Raw genomic sequence first — 16,452 nt, 5'->3', positions numbered from 1 at the left:
AGAAAAAAGAAAAGTACGTACACATTTTGCAAATTGATACACATAAACTAACACCCAAAGCTTTTTATGAAAAATGGCACAATACCATTATGGAGTGACGAAAATCGTTATCTTTTATAAAACAGAACAACAATTGGAGTTATTATTACAGCGTTATCAGGGGTTTAGTCATATAAAAAAGATAATATCGGATGAAAAATAAAATCCGGTTATTTTTCGATAATTGATTACATTACATTATCAGTACATTATGATTTTGTTTATAAATACGCATCATACAATGAAAACAAATTTTAAATAAGGGCTCAATTATGAAAGGCAAAAACAATAATGTCTTTGTAACTTCAACAGTTACATTAGAATATTCAATGGAATAAATAAGGTTCAAAAATGTACTTTAGAAAAGGTAGTAAATCTCTAACCTAGTTCAATTATTTGTTATATATTATAGCTGCTAGCGGTGTGAGTGATGTTGCACTTTGAAAAATCACTTTCTTTCTTAAACATACACAATAAAGTCTATTTGATTTTGTTTTCATTGGCCTCGTAGGATCCCCTATTTCTAGAATTTTGATTAAACAATTATATAAGTACATACTTCAGACTGGAGACATTTTTATAACCAGCATCTAAATATCACAATTCTTCCTCAAAGCACTTTTCTTTTCCACCTGAATTAAATCGCGTCAAAATATTGTGTAAGTATATGTTTTGTTAAAGCGGATTTTTACTTGTAAAGAATGAATATTACAAAATGATATTAACTTTATTTGATTCATTTGTCCTCAAATACATGCGTTTGAGTTTCAAACAAATTGTATCGGAGGTTTAAAGTATTTTATTGGGTTTAATCATTAATTTGACTTATATGGATTTCTTTGCAATGACAAACTTTGCTAAAGTTAAATGTTGATTGATATGCCGAAAAACTGCATCTAATAAAAAAAGTCAGAAATAAGTATCTTCATGATACGGATTTAAAACATAAAAATTAAAACATATTCAACCCGATGAACTTGAAAAGAAAAACTTGGCAAAAAATAGTTATTCTTTACCACGCTAAATATCTACAAGTAGAATGGACTTGTTTTTTAATTTAATGAAAATTCCAAAATATGTTGTTGTTTTTTTGCTAACGGTGTAGACCATATAACTGTAATAAAAAGAACTGATAATTGTATCCAATGGTAGAATCACCTATCGCCACCATGGCAAGTGAATATGCTGGTTAAAGGCTTATCAGTGGATGCAGTGAGGTTACACTAATCCACAAGAATAATAGCCAGATCCTAACCCGTCTTAAGCTTGAAACCTACTTTAGACTCCAGTTTTAGTTTAAGAATATTCCAATGTAAATACTGTTTACGAATCTCCTCTTTGTAGAATCCAATTGCATTGTACGTTTTTGACTTATTCTGTTACATGTACATTTAACGAGTAGACGAAAGTAAAGTTTTCGAGGACATATTGAACTGATAAGGGCTCGAATTTAATAAAGCTATTAGTACATATTTAGAGTGATCGAATTTCTTGCAGTTAGAAAATCACCAACTATATTTTTCAATACCTAATTTAGAACACTGCAATTCACCGAAGAAACACGCTTTTAACACACAACATGACTAATTATTGTTCTTTCTTAAATGAGATTTCGTTTAGTAAGTGCGCATAGTCTGAAAGCTATAGCTAAATGCGTCATTATAGGCTTGATATTTCCTCCTAAACGAGAAAGGTTTTGTGCAACAGAGGTAAATTGCAGATTTTTTAAGACATTTAGTTGTTATCTTAAAATTGTTTGTATTAGATTTTGTGGATGGGAGAGTCTGGAACCGATGCGCGCAAAATGTAACAAAATTCAGCCTAAACTCATATTTTTCATAGAACACCGGCTTTTGCCCAAGGTCTTCGAAAGAGACGTGCGAGAATCATACTTAATTCAAACGTCTCTGAAACAGACTTGCAAGGTTTTTTTTTTATTTTCGCTGATATTAAACTTAGTTAAATGTCGTTCTAGTGTCCTCGCGAGAATTTTCAGTCTTGCTACTTTATCTATAAACATGAATTGGGCGAAATATAAGGTGTAGTCAAAATATTCGCAAGTCAACAGTCGTCACTTCAACTTGTCCAGATACGACAAAATAGTATGCCATTACAAAGAAACAAGTTTATGTACTATAAATGATACATTGGGAGATTGCAATTAATTAATCAACTCTAAGGATGTATCACCATAGTTAAACTCTGATTGGCAGTCAATCAAAAACATTCTTATGACACAACATTTCTTTAATTATCAATCTAGTTTAATTTTGAAAATTGCCCAAGCTTAAATATGTTATAATAATTTAAATGATATTGTCAAACATAATGCAAAGTTATAATATAATACTAAAAAACCCATAAAATTGAGACGTTTAGATATATATTCATGTTCTTGTATCTATGGTGTTATCAAAGTCTTATAGAAATATCATTTGGAACTGGATATAAATGCCACATTAAGTTGCTTTCTTTTAATCAATTAGACATATCTACGCTTTTATCATATCTTGTCAGTTAATTGCTTGTTTTTGTTTGATGCTATATTTTGCACTGGCAAACAAATGCGTGAAATCAATTATATTATATTATACGAGTAGTAAACTAGACTTCAATTGCTGTAATGACGTCGTTGATTTTATTTTATACTTTTTTGCATTAGGTCAAAAGCAAAGATATGATGTTTCTTTTTGACTACAAAACATAAACTTGAAGTTGCGTTGAAATTGAAAGTTTCAAATTTAGGAGATTTTCAACTTTTTCTACTGTTTAAGTCACTTTGAATGGTTGAAAAAATGCACGAAAGAATTTTTTTATAAAAAAATTACCCGTTCAACCGAATAAGTAACACAGTTCCATTACCCCAGGTTATATAAAATCATATCAAAATTAATAAGTAGTCAAAACAAATAATAACATTCATTTTGGCATCTAAAATTCTAAGGCATGATTTGGTCAGACGCTCAAATGACTGTGTCTAGCGACGGTATTACATGTGTTTCCTTTGGTAATGATGGTTGTTTATCTTTAAATACAAGTCTAATTGCGGGGAAAACATATTTTCAAGCAGTAGGTATTACTAGGTAATGATATAGGTGCGCAGTAATTCATTTCATTATAAACTGTATGGCAATTTAAAAGCAGTGAACCGTAATCTCAATCATGCAATTGTCTGAATATCCTTTGTCTTCCACAATGTCCGTGGTGCACTGAAAACAGACCTGATGCGAAAAACGGACTTATTATTATTTATTTGATCAAAACAGCATCAGTTATTCAACACATCACACTAAATGACTGAGATTTATAAAAGTCAACATGTAAACAAAATTGGAACATCTTAGTGTCATGTCAAGACGTTAACTTATTGAACCCAATATTAATAATGACCGGGCCTTCCTATTAAGTTCTTCACGTATTTGAATTTCAATTACATGCACACTAAATCAACTGTCTATTGGCAAAAGTAGAATATTTATAGACATTACCAACACGACGTGGAATCGACAGCCTGGAGCCAGTTAAGTGTTTTCTATAAATAATATATATTGCCAAAAGAATCCAGCAATACATCAAACACAAACGTCCCAGAATACTTGTAGCCCGGTTCTCAATATATTTTCAGGCGTTGAAGAATCGTAGTAAGTCAATGGTGGTCATTTAATGTATACTGTGCCGTGTACATATTCTGTCTTCAAAATATTTTGGTAAAATTGTAACAAAAATCTTAACTATTATAGTAATATTCTTCACATTAAGAATTAAAGGAAATTATATCCCCGTAGCAAGTTAAGTTTATGTTAATATAAGTATATTTTAAACAAAGTGTTGTTTGTTACCACATATTTTATTTTGCTATTTGTTACACACAGTTGAAGAAAAATCAATTATATATTGTCAATCGTTTTCATTTCGGTATGAATTGATTCTTAAGAATTATCAAAATGGACACTATGACTAAATTAGATTTCTTTCTTTTTTAATTCATTTCCAATAAAAATAAAGGTGGAGTAACTAATTGATTTTCTGATACATTGTTATCAACGGAATTGTATACAATTATATGTATTTTTATCTTTTTTGAGCCTACGTATTTGTGACATAAATTCTAAAAATTAATATTGTTTAACATTTAAATCAGTTTACTTCAGTTTCTTGACAAACATTTTCGATATAAGCTGCACGTGCATTTCCATATTACATGTATTTTGAAATTTATGGCATATCATGAAAAACAACTTTTGTGGTTTGTCGGTATTTTCGTACTTGAGAAAATTGACGCTACTGCCTATATTCATGTACTTTTATTATGACACAAGTACTGGAAGGTTTCAATACACTAATCCTTAAGTATCAATATAGGTTGTAAGAAATTGTTTTAATTTATTATTTCAACCTAACAGTTTTAGGAATTATCAGTTTAAAATCGTTAAATTATTGTATTCAATGAATTATAAAGTCTTCATATGCTAGTACTATGTTCTTATAATAAAGATAGACAGTTGGTGAACATATGTTATTATGCTTTTATCGCAATTTCTGCGTTTATGCAAAATGAAGTTTGTTTAAATAACTATACAAAATTATTATTGATGCTTTGAAAAAAGGATATGTTACATTATGATGACATATATAACATTGAAACAACGTCGCTAGTTTTTGTTTTTACGAAGGAATACATTTTGACAGATTCTTACGCATGACGAGATGACATTAATGTTCATTATTTTAGGAAACTAGTTTTCTTACTTTTCTTTTGGAAGCTAATCATACAAATGAGATTATATATCAATCTACTTTGGGGATTTTCCGGCATGCTAAGATGAAAGTAAAGGCTCAAGTCAGACAAAGATATTTCTTGATTGTGATTACAAATTCACGCTTTGTGATTAATATGTTTCTTATTAAAGAAACAAAATGACATAGTAATTATTTTATCTCTAGAAACAAGAACGCATGTGGATAAATTAATTAAGAATTATAGAACTATATACAATCTTAATCAAACAAATATTTGAAGCGTTCTATCAATATATAAGTTAAGAAAAAACAACTAATGCACAAGATTTGATATTACAAATGTAAGACTATTACAAGTTAGATAAAGTTTTTGGCGTAAATAATTCTTACATTATACAGCAAGAAAGTATGATGCAACGACATCAATTTTTAAAAATATTTCTACGCCACACTTTGATTAGATTGGTCATTCATTATATCATGTTTGAATAGTTTTATATTTTGTAAATGTAAATGTTTTATGATTAGTATTTTGCGATAAGTAACATTTCGTTTTGTCATTACAATAGGAATGGAATACTACTACATATATTGTTAACAAATACTTCTCTTGTGCTATATTTGGACATCTATCATTTTAAATAGAAAGTGATAATTTCCTAAAGCAGCTTAGGTATACATGACGTCATTGTTTCCTTTTGTAGCATATTTTAGATGAGGAGGCGCTGGTTATCAAATTTATTATCTCAAGACAATATTAAATATTTATCCCAAATGCGTATTGTTTACAAGAATAAGTCTACTTAAAATATTGTACTCTTTTTTGAAAAGAATTGCATTATTTGAAAGTTTGTGTTATTTGAGTAAAATAAATGTTGGATATATTCAAAGAAAAAAAATATCGCTATTAAATGACAATGATAAGACATACTATGTTTAACTGCTTGTAGAGGCATCGATCTAATGAAATAAAGTATAATGAAACAACAAGACTGTTATCGTCATACCTATTGCATAAAGTAGAGAGAAATAAATAATCCCTAAAGAAAGTCCAAAACGACAGAATTGTAAATTTTGCAGGCTCGGTTTGATTGAGCCTGTTCATTAACGGTAACGGAAAGTGGAAGTTATCGTCCAAGCCCTCTAGCACCGGCTTAAGCAGAATTCAAAATTTTACATGAAATGGTGGAATTTGGAATTTTAAAACCACCGCAGATGTGTTCATACGGCGGTTATATCATAGAACCTTCAATGTGACACGTTAGTGCCAATCCATGAAAAGCGCCGTATGGTCCCCAAATAAAACAATGCGTGTGCCATTAACAAGAAAACAACTGGCGGAACTAAATGAAATTAAATTTCAAAGGGGATAGGAGGTTCTGAAGCCTGCATTTCACAGATAACACGTCAGATGACAAATTTAAAAAGCTGGCAACATATCCTAAGGGTTATTATAAAGTATTCAAGTGGGAAATCTGGAACCACCCGAATGAAAAACAGCCGAAAGAAATAAGTAAAATATCACAAGCACAACAAATATGCCGTGCTGAACGATCTTAAAGGTTTGAAAATATAACATCCCTGATTGAATGTATGGGGCGACATTTTACAGCCTCCACACGGCACAAACAACGCTGATCTGGCGATAAAATAGAGAGAAATAAATAATCCCTAAAGAAAGTCCAAACGACAAAATTGTAAATGTTCCAGGCACGGTTTCATTGAGTCTGTTCATGGACAGTAATAAAAAGTTCAAGTTACCGTCCATGCCCCCTAGCACCGCCTTAAGCAGAATTCAACATTTTACATGAAATGGTAAAATTTGGAATTTTGAAACATCTTCAGACAGATATGTTTATACGGCGGTTATCATAGAACCTTCATTGTGGCATGTTTGTGCCATTCCATGAAAAGCGGCGTAAGGTCTCCAAGTAAAAGAATGCGTGTGCCCTAAACGAGAAAACAATGGGCGAATAAAATAAAATGGAATTTTGGAAAGGATCAGATGTTTTGAAGCCTGCATATTACAGATAAGAAGTCAACAGAAAAATTTGAAAAGCAGGCAACATATCCTTGTAGGTGATTATACAGTATTCAATTGGGAAACCTGGAACCACCCGAATGAAAAACAGCCTAAAGAAATAACTAAAAATACCACAAGGGCTACTTCCACACGGCACAAACAACACGATGTGGCGATAAAATAGAGAGAAAGAAATAATGCCCAAAGAAAGTCCAAAACGACAAAATTGTTAATTTTGGGAGATGAAAGAATTATTATACATAGCTCAAATAAAACCATTTAAGCCAAATACTTGTTTCCTTATTTTTCTTTTTTTATGTTACATTTACATTCTTTGCATTAACAAATATTTTATACTTATTGAAAAAAAACACACCATAAGATCAAGCATTTACAACTTCAATCAATATTGTCAATATTTATATTATATTAGAAATTTGTAAACATTAGCAACATAATAAACAATGATTAGAAATTTGTAAACATTAGCAACATAATAAACTATGATGTATGTTCCAAAACATCAACGGCAAGCATATTGAAACTTCAAATGCATTTGTTTTATGTTGTGACAACATATGTGTTAGGAACTCGGAAAATTTGGGTTTTCCGTACAAACAAACTTTTACCGTTAAAGCTTAACGGTGCACTGTCACAATAGATTAGCCTGTTGCGGTTATTTTCGAAGTTGTAGCTGAGAAAGTTTGTTTGTCCCTACAGATTAGCTGGGAAATGTGCTTAATATCGGAGTAAGTCTATTATTCAAACTTGAAAAATTAGCTCTAATTATTATGAACGAATATCAAAATTTATGAAAATGTCAGACTTTGTGTACACTGGTTTCTTTATTGTAGATCATTTAGCTACATAAACGGAAACCTGACGTGGTTATGCACAAATACAATCATTTATACCATGAATAATCGAAAACATTGCTGTGCTATGTAATTATCGCGTACATATATAAAAGTATAGAAGTATTCAGGGACCAGCTCTATCAGAAGTATTGTCCTTACAGCCATGTAGTAATTATTGTTGAGTTCTTTGAAAATCGTTTCGCGAGCTATTGACAGGAATATAATCTTTCGTACTTTCAAACGAAATATTTTGATTTTGTCGGCTAAACAAATTATAACAAAAACAGGCGCAGCAATATTTATTTCATGAGAATCGCTATAAATCAATTGTCATTTAGAACAATGTTTCACACAAAAAAGCTGTAACATTAAACTTATGTTTAGTTAATTTTATTTTTTTACCTATTTTGAAGATTGAAAACCCACTTCGTTTCTCTGCATGCTATATGTGTAATACAAAATCAAAATCGAAACAACCTAAAATATGGAAAGCACAGTCAGGCCAGAAAGGACTTTTATATTCAACATGCATTGAAATAGCAAACTGTATGTAAACAAGAAGCGCCGAAATCTCGGTGCCAATAAGCGAAAGCAAACTCAAGTTATTGAGCCTAAACTGAATTTCTATTTTCAGCAACATTGACATTGACCTTTATATCAGATACCTGGGTACCAACCACAAGCTGCCTGTTAAAATAAGCTATTCGTACACCAAGTTTTAGTCAATAGACCAAAGCAAACTCAAGTTATTGAACTGAAACTAAATTTCTATTTTAAGTTACAGTGACGTTGACCTTAATCACAGACACCTGGGTATTAATCATAATCTGCCTCTAGAAATAAATTACCCATACACCAAGTTAAGTGGAAATAGGGGAAAGCAAGCTCAAATTATTGAGCAGAAACTGAATTTCTATATTTAGTAACAGTGACCTTGACCTTAATCACAGACACATGGGAAGCCCAAGCTGCCTCTTGATATAAGCTACCTACACACCAGTCGGTGTCAATAGGCCATATTAAGCAGAAACCAAAAACCGCTCGGCCGTCTGTCCACCTGCCGACTTCGACGTTGCAATAACCAGTTTCCTTGAAAACCTAGTTTAAAACAATAACCTTTTTATTAACATTGCCGTACACTGGTATATCTGAATGGACAAAAAAGACAGAAACATGTTTTTCTTTTCTATGTTAAGTCGATGTTATAAAAAGTTAATTTACTGATAGACACCAAATGGCCCGTCAAAGCTTTTCGAGCGACAATTTTGGGTTAAATATGTGTTTACGTTCTTGAAGATCTACTTAGATAAAGATTATATAGTTTTTTATTGATGTCTTTTGTGAGAAGAAAAATATTTCACTTAATTAAAGAGTATTCTTTTTACGGAAACGTCAACATATACTCTGGTTTGAGGTGTAGAAATGAATCAAATGCGGTACCAACTGCGTGTTGAATTCAGTGCAAGTATGTTGACATTGACTTATTCTTTTATATGTTTTGCCTTTTCTCTTTGGAGACAATTTTTTCCAAAGGATTATTTTCCTTCAATTGATTTTAAAGACCCCAAAGTTTTTTTCGACATTCTAAAATGTTTAAAGTACTTATCAACCAAAATAGCAATCTAGCCATACGGTTATGAGATAACCTTGTGGGACAAATCGATCAATTCCGTTTAACATTCCGAAATTCCAACCTGCTATGCTCAAAGAAAACAAAAACATAGAATTCAGACCAGGAGTAAGATAATAATAGTATGTGAGATTTAAAGCTTTTATTTTCTCAGAAAAACCAAATCTGCCCTCGTTGATCGCGAAAATTTAACGTAGCTACACAGATATTTTGTGTCTATCATTTTTGTTAACATTTTTTTTTAAGTAATGAAAACTGAAAGTTCATTGCTTAGATGCGACAAGTTCAACTTAATTGCAATATGTCATCTGTTATGTACAGTTTTATGGTGTTCGCTCCTTTCCTTACTGCTTTTAAAAGCGCCATTTTAATTTCATTTGAAACAATCTCGGAAAGCGCATTATGCGTCCTATAAGAGCAGAGCAAATTAAGGCTTAACGTGTTCCTTTTAAAACACCATAGCATTAACACTATGATAATAAACGTTTATTGAAATTGTAAAAGTGATGCCAGTTTATCCTAAAATTGCGTTGGAGTTGTGAGGTAATAATTGCTTGAAGTGATAACATTAATAATTCATTGCGCCATAAAAGTAAACAATTAAACAATATCAGAAGTAACCAAAAACTGCATTTTATGTCTTGATAATTTTCATAGTTCTATAAAAACAACTCAGTAAAATACCATCTGCGATTTTCAATTATGTTGCCTTTGCTTTCATTTCTCTCGGGGAATTATACAGTTCCATAGGTGTTGTTATCATGTCTAGATATATATATGATATTTAAGAGTCATTCTTTTCCCATAAATAAAATATGAAAAACAAGATCAACAAGGAAAGGCAACCCATTTTGCAAATCACCGTTTAAATTTACTTTAAAAATGAATACTGTTTCTGGACCTTCTCATGCAACTTGTTTTAAAGGTTAAGCTTAGTACCATTTTATTGCAGCTTTTCTGTACAAACATATAAATACATTTAGCGTTACATGATTAATACAAATACAAATATGCATAAAGAGATATAGTGCAAATGGGTCGGGATGCAAGTTATAACAACATTAGCAACGGCCTTCTCCACAACGTCAATAGTTTATACATCACATTTTACGGTACCTTTCATTGAACAAAATTAAACTGTTAATAGTTTTTATAGACAAAAATACAAAAAAACTATTCGAGTATATTTAAAGGTGACTGTAGATTATAAGCCCTAGTTAATATGTAAGTTTATAATAATCTTGAAACTCAATCAGTAAATTACCTAAATGTTAGTTAAAACAGCAATTTTGTTAAGATGACATTAATTTATTTTTGTATAATTAAAGTTACAAATAGTTAACACAAATCAGGATTTATTGGGACTCAAATGATTTTTTATCGAGCAAATTATTTAAATGTATTTAGATATACATACATTTTAATTTATTTTAATATATTTCATTCAGCTCGTTCAATACATTATGCACGGAATTAAATCTCAATTAACATCTTCTGTTTTATTTCGCATTAAGAAAGACTCAACTTCTTATCTATTTAATAGCTTTTATTAACAAGAAGAGATGTTATTTTTTGCAATACAAAAATATCTAGCTATATAAACATTTAGGAACAAACCCAGTAAACCTCAAAGAGACATACGGTTATTTTTTTTTACTTTGAACAGATTATTTGTAAAAAATACTTAAATAATAAACTCAATTTGGTTAATAAATTTCGAAAGCTGTCGCTCAAAGCGATAATTATTAGCATTTATATAGAAAATGATTGTCATTTCCTTCCAAGCAATAAGTTTTGTGCACTGGATTTTTAACAGGACATTACATTTCTATTTAGTCATAATTCAAAAAAACGGTTTGCATGAGAAATGCATGACACTGTAAAATCAGAATACATAAACGATTTAACAAAAAATGAATCATTTAGCCGCTATTTATCGAGTTTTATTCCTTCCTTGTTCACCTTTTTTTATCTAATGGGGTTCCATTTTTCCTATTTAAATTCTGCATAATCCTCTTTACGATATGGTGTTTGTCTTTTGACGTCTTATCTGTAATATGTAGGATTTAGAAACTCTGATCCCCTTTCAAATTACAATTTTTTCCCGCCGATGGTTTCCTATTAAGGGCAAACGCATTATTTTATTAAGGGACCATAAACCGTCATTCATGGAATGGACGAAAGTGTCACTTTGAAGGTTCCATGCTAACCGCCGAATGAACACATCTGCATATGTTTCTTAATTAACAATTGCACTTTTTTCATGTTTCAATGTTGAATTCTGCTTAAGACGGTGATATGGGGCGTGGACGGTAACTTGCAATTACGACTACCGTCTATAACGGGCTCATAGCCCTGCAACATTTTTCAATTTTTGCCGTTTTTGGGGCGTTCATTAGGGAACAACAAATTTCTTCTACATCTTGATAATGCACCAGCACATACGGCCGCTGAAACCAGACTTGAGTTGTCACTGATTGATCTTAAGTGTGTGCCACATCTCGCCTATTCACCGGACCTAGTCCCAATAGAATGTGCAGTCCTCTCAGAGATAACATTGAGTTTTAATTTAAATCATTAAACAAAACTCAACTTCTACGCTGTTTAAAGTAAATAATACAAGACTAAAACAAATAAATAACAAAAAACATTTTGTTTACATGTTTATGGTAGTTGTATTCGTTACATGCTAATTACAGGTGCGGGGTCGCCGGTTCCAGTCGACTGCCGATCTACTGAACGCTACATAGCGTATTCTGTGTCAGTTAGATAAGGCATGGTTTTTGGCTGTGTACAAGTGTTGTATTCATCGTCATATTCGATGTGTGAAGGCCAGGGAACATAACTTTGAAAGGCAGTAGCGGCCATGGACTGCCTTACTTTGAAGCACAAGTTGTATGTTATTATGACGTAACGTCGATAACTTTTTGGAGTTCACTGTCGCCGACATATGTTTATGTAAAATTAGATATTGTTGTAATATAAGAAGCTACTAACATGAATTTGTCTGTTTTTATTTGCAATATAAAATTCTTCTAAGCAGCAATATCTCAAGTATCTTTTACTCAATAAAGAAAGTCCGCGAATTTTTGGATAATCCCTCGTACATTTCTTGTAGCAGGCCCTATGCAACATTTTCTTATTACAAAAAAGAAAAAAAAACTTCCGCTATTCCCTCAAAATGGCAATTTGAACATTTATTTATCACAGATTATGTGGAGGCAATTATTTAAATGAATTGTTCATTAACATAACATACAGTGCGTGTCTGAAAACAACAATATTTAGCTAAGTAAGAAAGATGATTTTTTTTAGCTTAACAGACAAACCGTAACATAGGGAAATAAATATTCTGTTCTATTTAAGGGTAAAATGACAAACAGAAATAATTCATTGCAAATAAAACTACATTATTATCAGTTTTATTGGATAATGACGTCATTGTTACCGTTTTAGGATATCTATAGACAAAAAAAAACAAAAATAAATTACTTTGAATAAGCTGGGGGAAGAGTTGAACAGTTGCTGGATAAGAAATAATTAATGAACACGAATCTAAAATGTACTTTAGATAGATATGTGAGCAATCGATTTCTTTTTGAAAATGTCTGCATTTCTTCAGAAATTATAGATACTTTAAAAAAATCGTCCGTGCTTCACAAACAAAAGTCAAATTTCAATTACATTTTTGGAATATCATCCTTTGCATTTTTAAGAAAATAAAATACATTAAGATGATTGCTCAAAGATTTTAAGAACAACATCCCTTGCAACAACATTGACACCATTTAAAAATCGATTTAACAATAGGAACAAGTTAAAAAATGGTGTGATTACATTTTCATATAAAATAAAAAAGCACTGTTACTTAGTGACAACTATTACAAAAATAACTCATGCTATACTCAGTTACAAATGTATGATCAAGCTGCTGTATTCTGTCTACTGAAAATATATTGGTGTACATGTGTTGTAAAAATGCACATAATATTCCAATAAACCAACAATAGTATTTTAATAAATACAATTTAATTTCAATGGATGTAGTTAAATACGATACATATACGTATTTGAAGTTTAACGAAACGTTAGTTTCGTACTTGTACAAGCACTTTGTACGGTTTAGGCGTATAAACAAGTCCAGGAATGGGAGTTATATCCAGCTGTTCATCTGCTGGTTTTATAAATTTACATTTCTGCATCACATTGGAAAACGAAATAAATAGATTCATCTGCGCGAGAATTTCTCCAACACAGCGGCGTCTACCGTGACCAAAGGCGAAAATATGGTTGCATTTTTCTTTATCAAGGCTTTTTCTATCGGAAATAAATCGTTCTGGACGAAAGATTTCCGGATCTCCCCAGAATGAAATTTCGTGATGAACAGAATAGAGGTTGAAAACTACCACTGTGTCCTTATCCACATCGAAACCTTGTATCTTAGCATTCTTCATTGCGTAATGTGGAATTGAAAAAGGAACTTGGCTAACAAATCGCATGACTTCTAGAAGGACAGCATTTGTGAAGACCAGTTCGGGTTTGTCCTTCAGCATTACACTCCTGTTGGTTCCAACTATATCTTTGATCTCTGTAAAAACTTTTTCTTGAACGTCGGGGAATTTCGCCATGTAGAGAAACAGCCACAACAACGTTTTGTGCGTTGTATCAACGCTAAAATTAAAACAGGAAATTATAATGTTCAACGCTTTCTACATCACTATCTTCTCGTAAAATCTTCTAAAATAAGTACATGTATATAAATAAAATTATTCTAATATTTTACATAATAATACATAATTTGTAATTTAAATCAATTCGTCATTAACTTAATAAACAGAGATTAAAAACTTTTAAAGCTATTGGGTGATATGCAAAATCTCTTAAGATATCCTTATTATAGTGGCTGTTAATTTCAACTTAGATTTCTTCTATTACAAAAATCTCTCTTGTATGATTAAGTAAAACCGCTGCTGGCCATGTTCCATGGCACTTGTTCAGTTAAACTGGCACTGAAAAGCATTTATTCATAAAGCACTTAAGCATAAATACTGGACAACTTTGTTTTTGAAGAAAAAATGATACAGCAGGTTTGTAAAATATAATAATATGGAAAAAAAATCAACAAGGAAGGGCAGTATTCCTAAAACACAAGACAGCAGCACCTGACCACCGGCATGGAGTCGAGCAGGACCCCAAACAAAAACAGGAGCGGGTATATGAGCAAAACACAGACGGGTAGTTATTATAAATAATTCAAATCAATAGGAAATAAATAGTAACCGACACGGATAACAAGGAAGACAATAAACTGATACAAACCCAGCTCCTTTGTAAATCTGCAAGTGTAAGATTTGCAGTCTAGCTCTTGTTAACACATATCTATCTTTATTTTCTTCATCATCAGCGTCACTGGCAATAATTGCATCCGCTACATCTCTAATGTTTCCTGGAACAAATGTGTCATAATGTTGTGTACTTGCTCTGTTACAAGATCGTCTGATCGTGCGGTATTCTTCCGAATCGCTTCAAACCTTCCATGGCATGATATACTGTAGCCATGGTAACACGTCCAATGAACTCCCATTTCCAGACAAACTTATCAAATTCTTCAAGAAATTCTATTATTGTTTTCACGTGCCTTTCAACTTCAAACAGTTTTACCTCGTCCGTAAAGAAACTGGTAAATTATCTTAGTAACTAATGTTTGAACATCCAGTTCTATTGAACCGGCATTTCTATTGTATTTTTTACCAAAATATCTACAAATACGCTAGTCTCACTTGTAATTTATTCTTCAATTACTTCGGATCGCTTGGATGTAAACATACGTAAAGCTTTAGAGGTCAACTTTCTTTGTTTAAGATTAAACTGCTGTGAAAAATTACCAAAAGCGAGTCTATCTTCTTTGGTACGTTCGCTCAAGATTTCCATGGACAGAAAATGTGGTCTTCCGCTAAATGCGTCCGTCAGGATGTTCGGCAGCCGCCTTCACTGCATCATAACCATTGACAACTACAGTATTCCAGCTTCCAAGTCTGATAGAAAACACGTCACCAAAAGAATTCCACCATTTTAAGAACGTTTTCGGTGGGTATTTTCCAAACAGTGGAAGGTGTCCAAATTGGAAACCCAGCAGGCCCTTTTTGGATACCTCTTTTCTTTATTTTGAAGAAGCCATTGTAAGAATAAAACTGTCATGAAAACAGTTAAAGCAAATCCCAAAAAAAAGTTATGTCCGACATAGTAATTACAAGTGTTCAGTGAAATTGTTTTGTAATAGAGTGACACCATGTACTAATCGTATGATGTTCCTAGTATAATATAGCAGATAGTTATAGATTACGCGACCTGTACATAAACAAATGCAGTGACATAGATACCTGTCTATGCAACTATTAAAGTTAGGTTACATTAAGATAAAGAAATGATATTATTGAGTGTTAACATGTTTGTAATCTGTACTCTTAAATACCGGCATGGCCACAGGGCGAGTTTATTAAAATGCGACGTCTCTTTATTGACAAGCAAATATGTATTCTGCATTGGAGAATTGTTCTATCTTGATGCAGTACAAAATTTAATAGGTTTGACGATTGCGATTATTTGTTAATGCAACTTTTATGTTTTATTCATATTTCCCGCAAAATTTGTTTAAGTTTTACAACGTTAATCCCGTTTGACATTCTCACTTTTTGTTTTTAAAAGATTCAGCCATATTTGGGACTAGTAAATGCCGTTTTATAAGAATGCAAAACAGAACTTTGACCATTTGTTGACCTATTGAATTTTTTTCCCAATGACTTTAAATTTTTGGGGCGCAATGCGCCAATTTGCGCCCCCAATGTAATAAACGACAAATTTTAGAATTTTTACTATTGATGTAACACCAAATTAAAATCAGCTACCTACGCTTAAGCAAAAAATAGTTCCCAAAACCCTTCGCAAGTAACTCCAAAATCATAGTTCCCTAATACTATTTTTAAAAAATTGAAACTGGCCAATTTTGTACTAAATTTAGCAATCGTCTTTTTAAATTGTATGTATATTTTTTGCTTTACGCGATTTTAATATTACTACGCCAGCGGTCGATCATAGCCAAAGTACTTGCATAAATATAGTACAAATTACATGTAGTCACAAGTTAATTAAGTGTCATAGAACTC

At 31.7% G+C, this 16,452-nt stretch overlaps 1 protein-coding gene across 1 annotated transcript; it reads right to left on the bottom strand.

The window, feature by feature from the left end:
• Positions 1–13,301: 13,301 nt before the first annotated feature.
• Positions 13,302–16,004, bottom strand: LOC132719300 (cytochrome P450 1A1-like). Its single transcript, XM_060703067.1, has 4 exons — positions 15,979–16,004; positions 15,251–15,447; positions 14,599–14,735; positions 13,302–13,998 (listed from the first exon to the last, which is right to left on the bottom strand). The coding sequence occupies exons 1-4, from the start codon at positions 16,002–16,004 to the stop codon at positions 13,378–13,380; spliced, it is 981 nt and encodes a 326-aa protein (XP_060559050.1). The 3' UTR covers positions 13,302–13,377.
• Positions 16,005–16,452: the final 448 nt, after the last annotated feature.

This window comes from Ruditapes philippinarum, unplaced genomic scaffold (assembly GCF_026571515.1).
Source record: "Ruditapes philippinarum isolate M1 unplaced genomic scaffold, ASM2657151v2 ctg17309_1_1_1_1, whole genome shotgun sequence".
Lineage (NCBI taxonomy): Eukaryota > Metazoa > Mollusca > Bivalvia > Venerida > Veneridae > Ruditapes > Ruditapes philippinarum.
The sequence above is the reverse complement of the archived record's forward strand: the minus strand, read 5'-3'. Positions and strand labels throughout refer to the sequence as shown.

Bases quoted from the DNA above. Each gene is read 5' to 3' on its own strand.
- LOC132719300 (XM_060703067.1), bottom strand. From the start codon at position 16,004: ATGGCTGAATCTTTTAAAAACAAAAA. The intron at 15,448-15,978 runs GTGAGAATGTCA...TTCAAAATAAAG, and splicing joins GAATCTTTTAAAAACAAAAA to AAAAGAGGTATCCAAAAAGG. The intron at 14,736-15,250 runs GCATTTAGCGGA...CATTTGTTCCAG, and splicing joins TGCCGAACATCCTGACGGAC to GAAACATTAGAGATGTAGCG.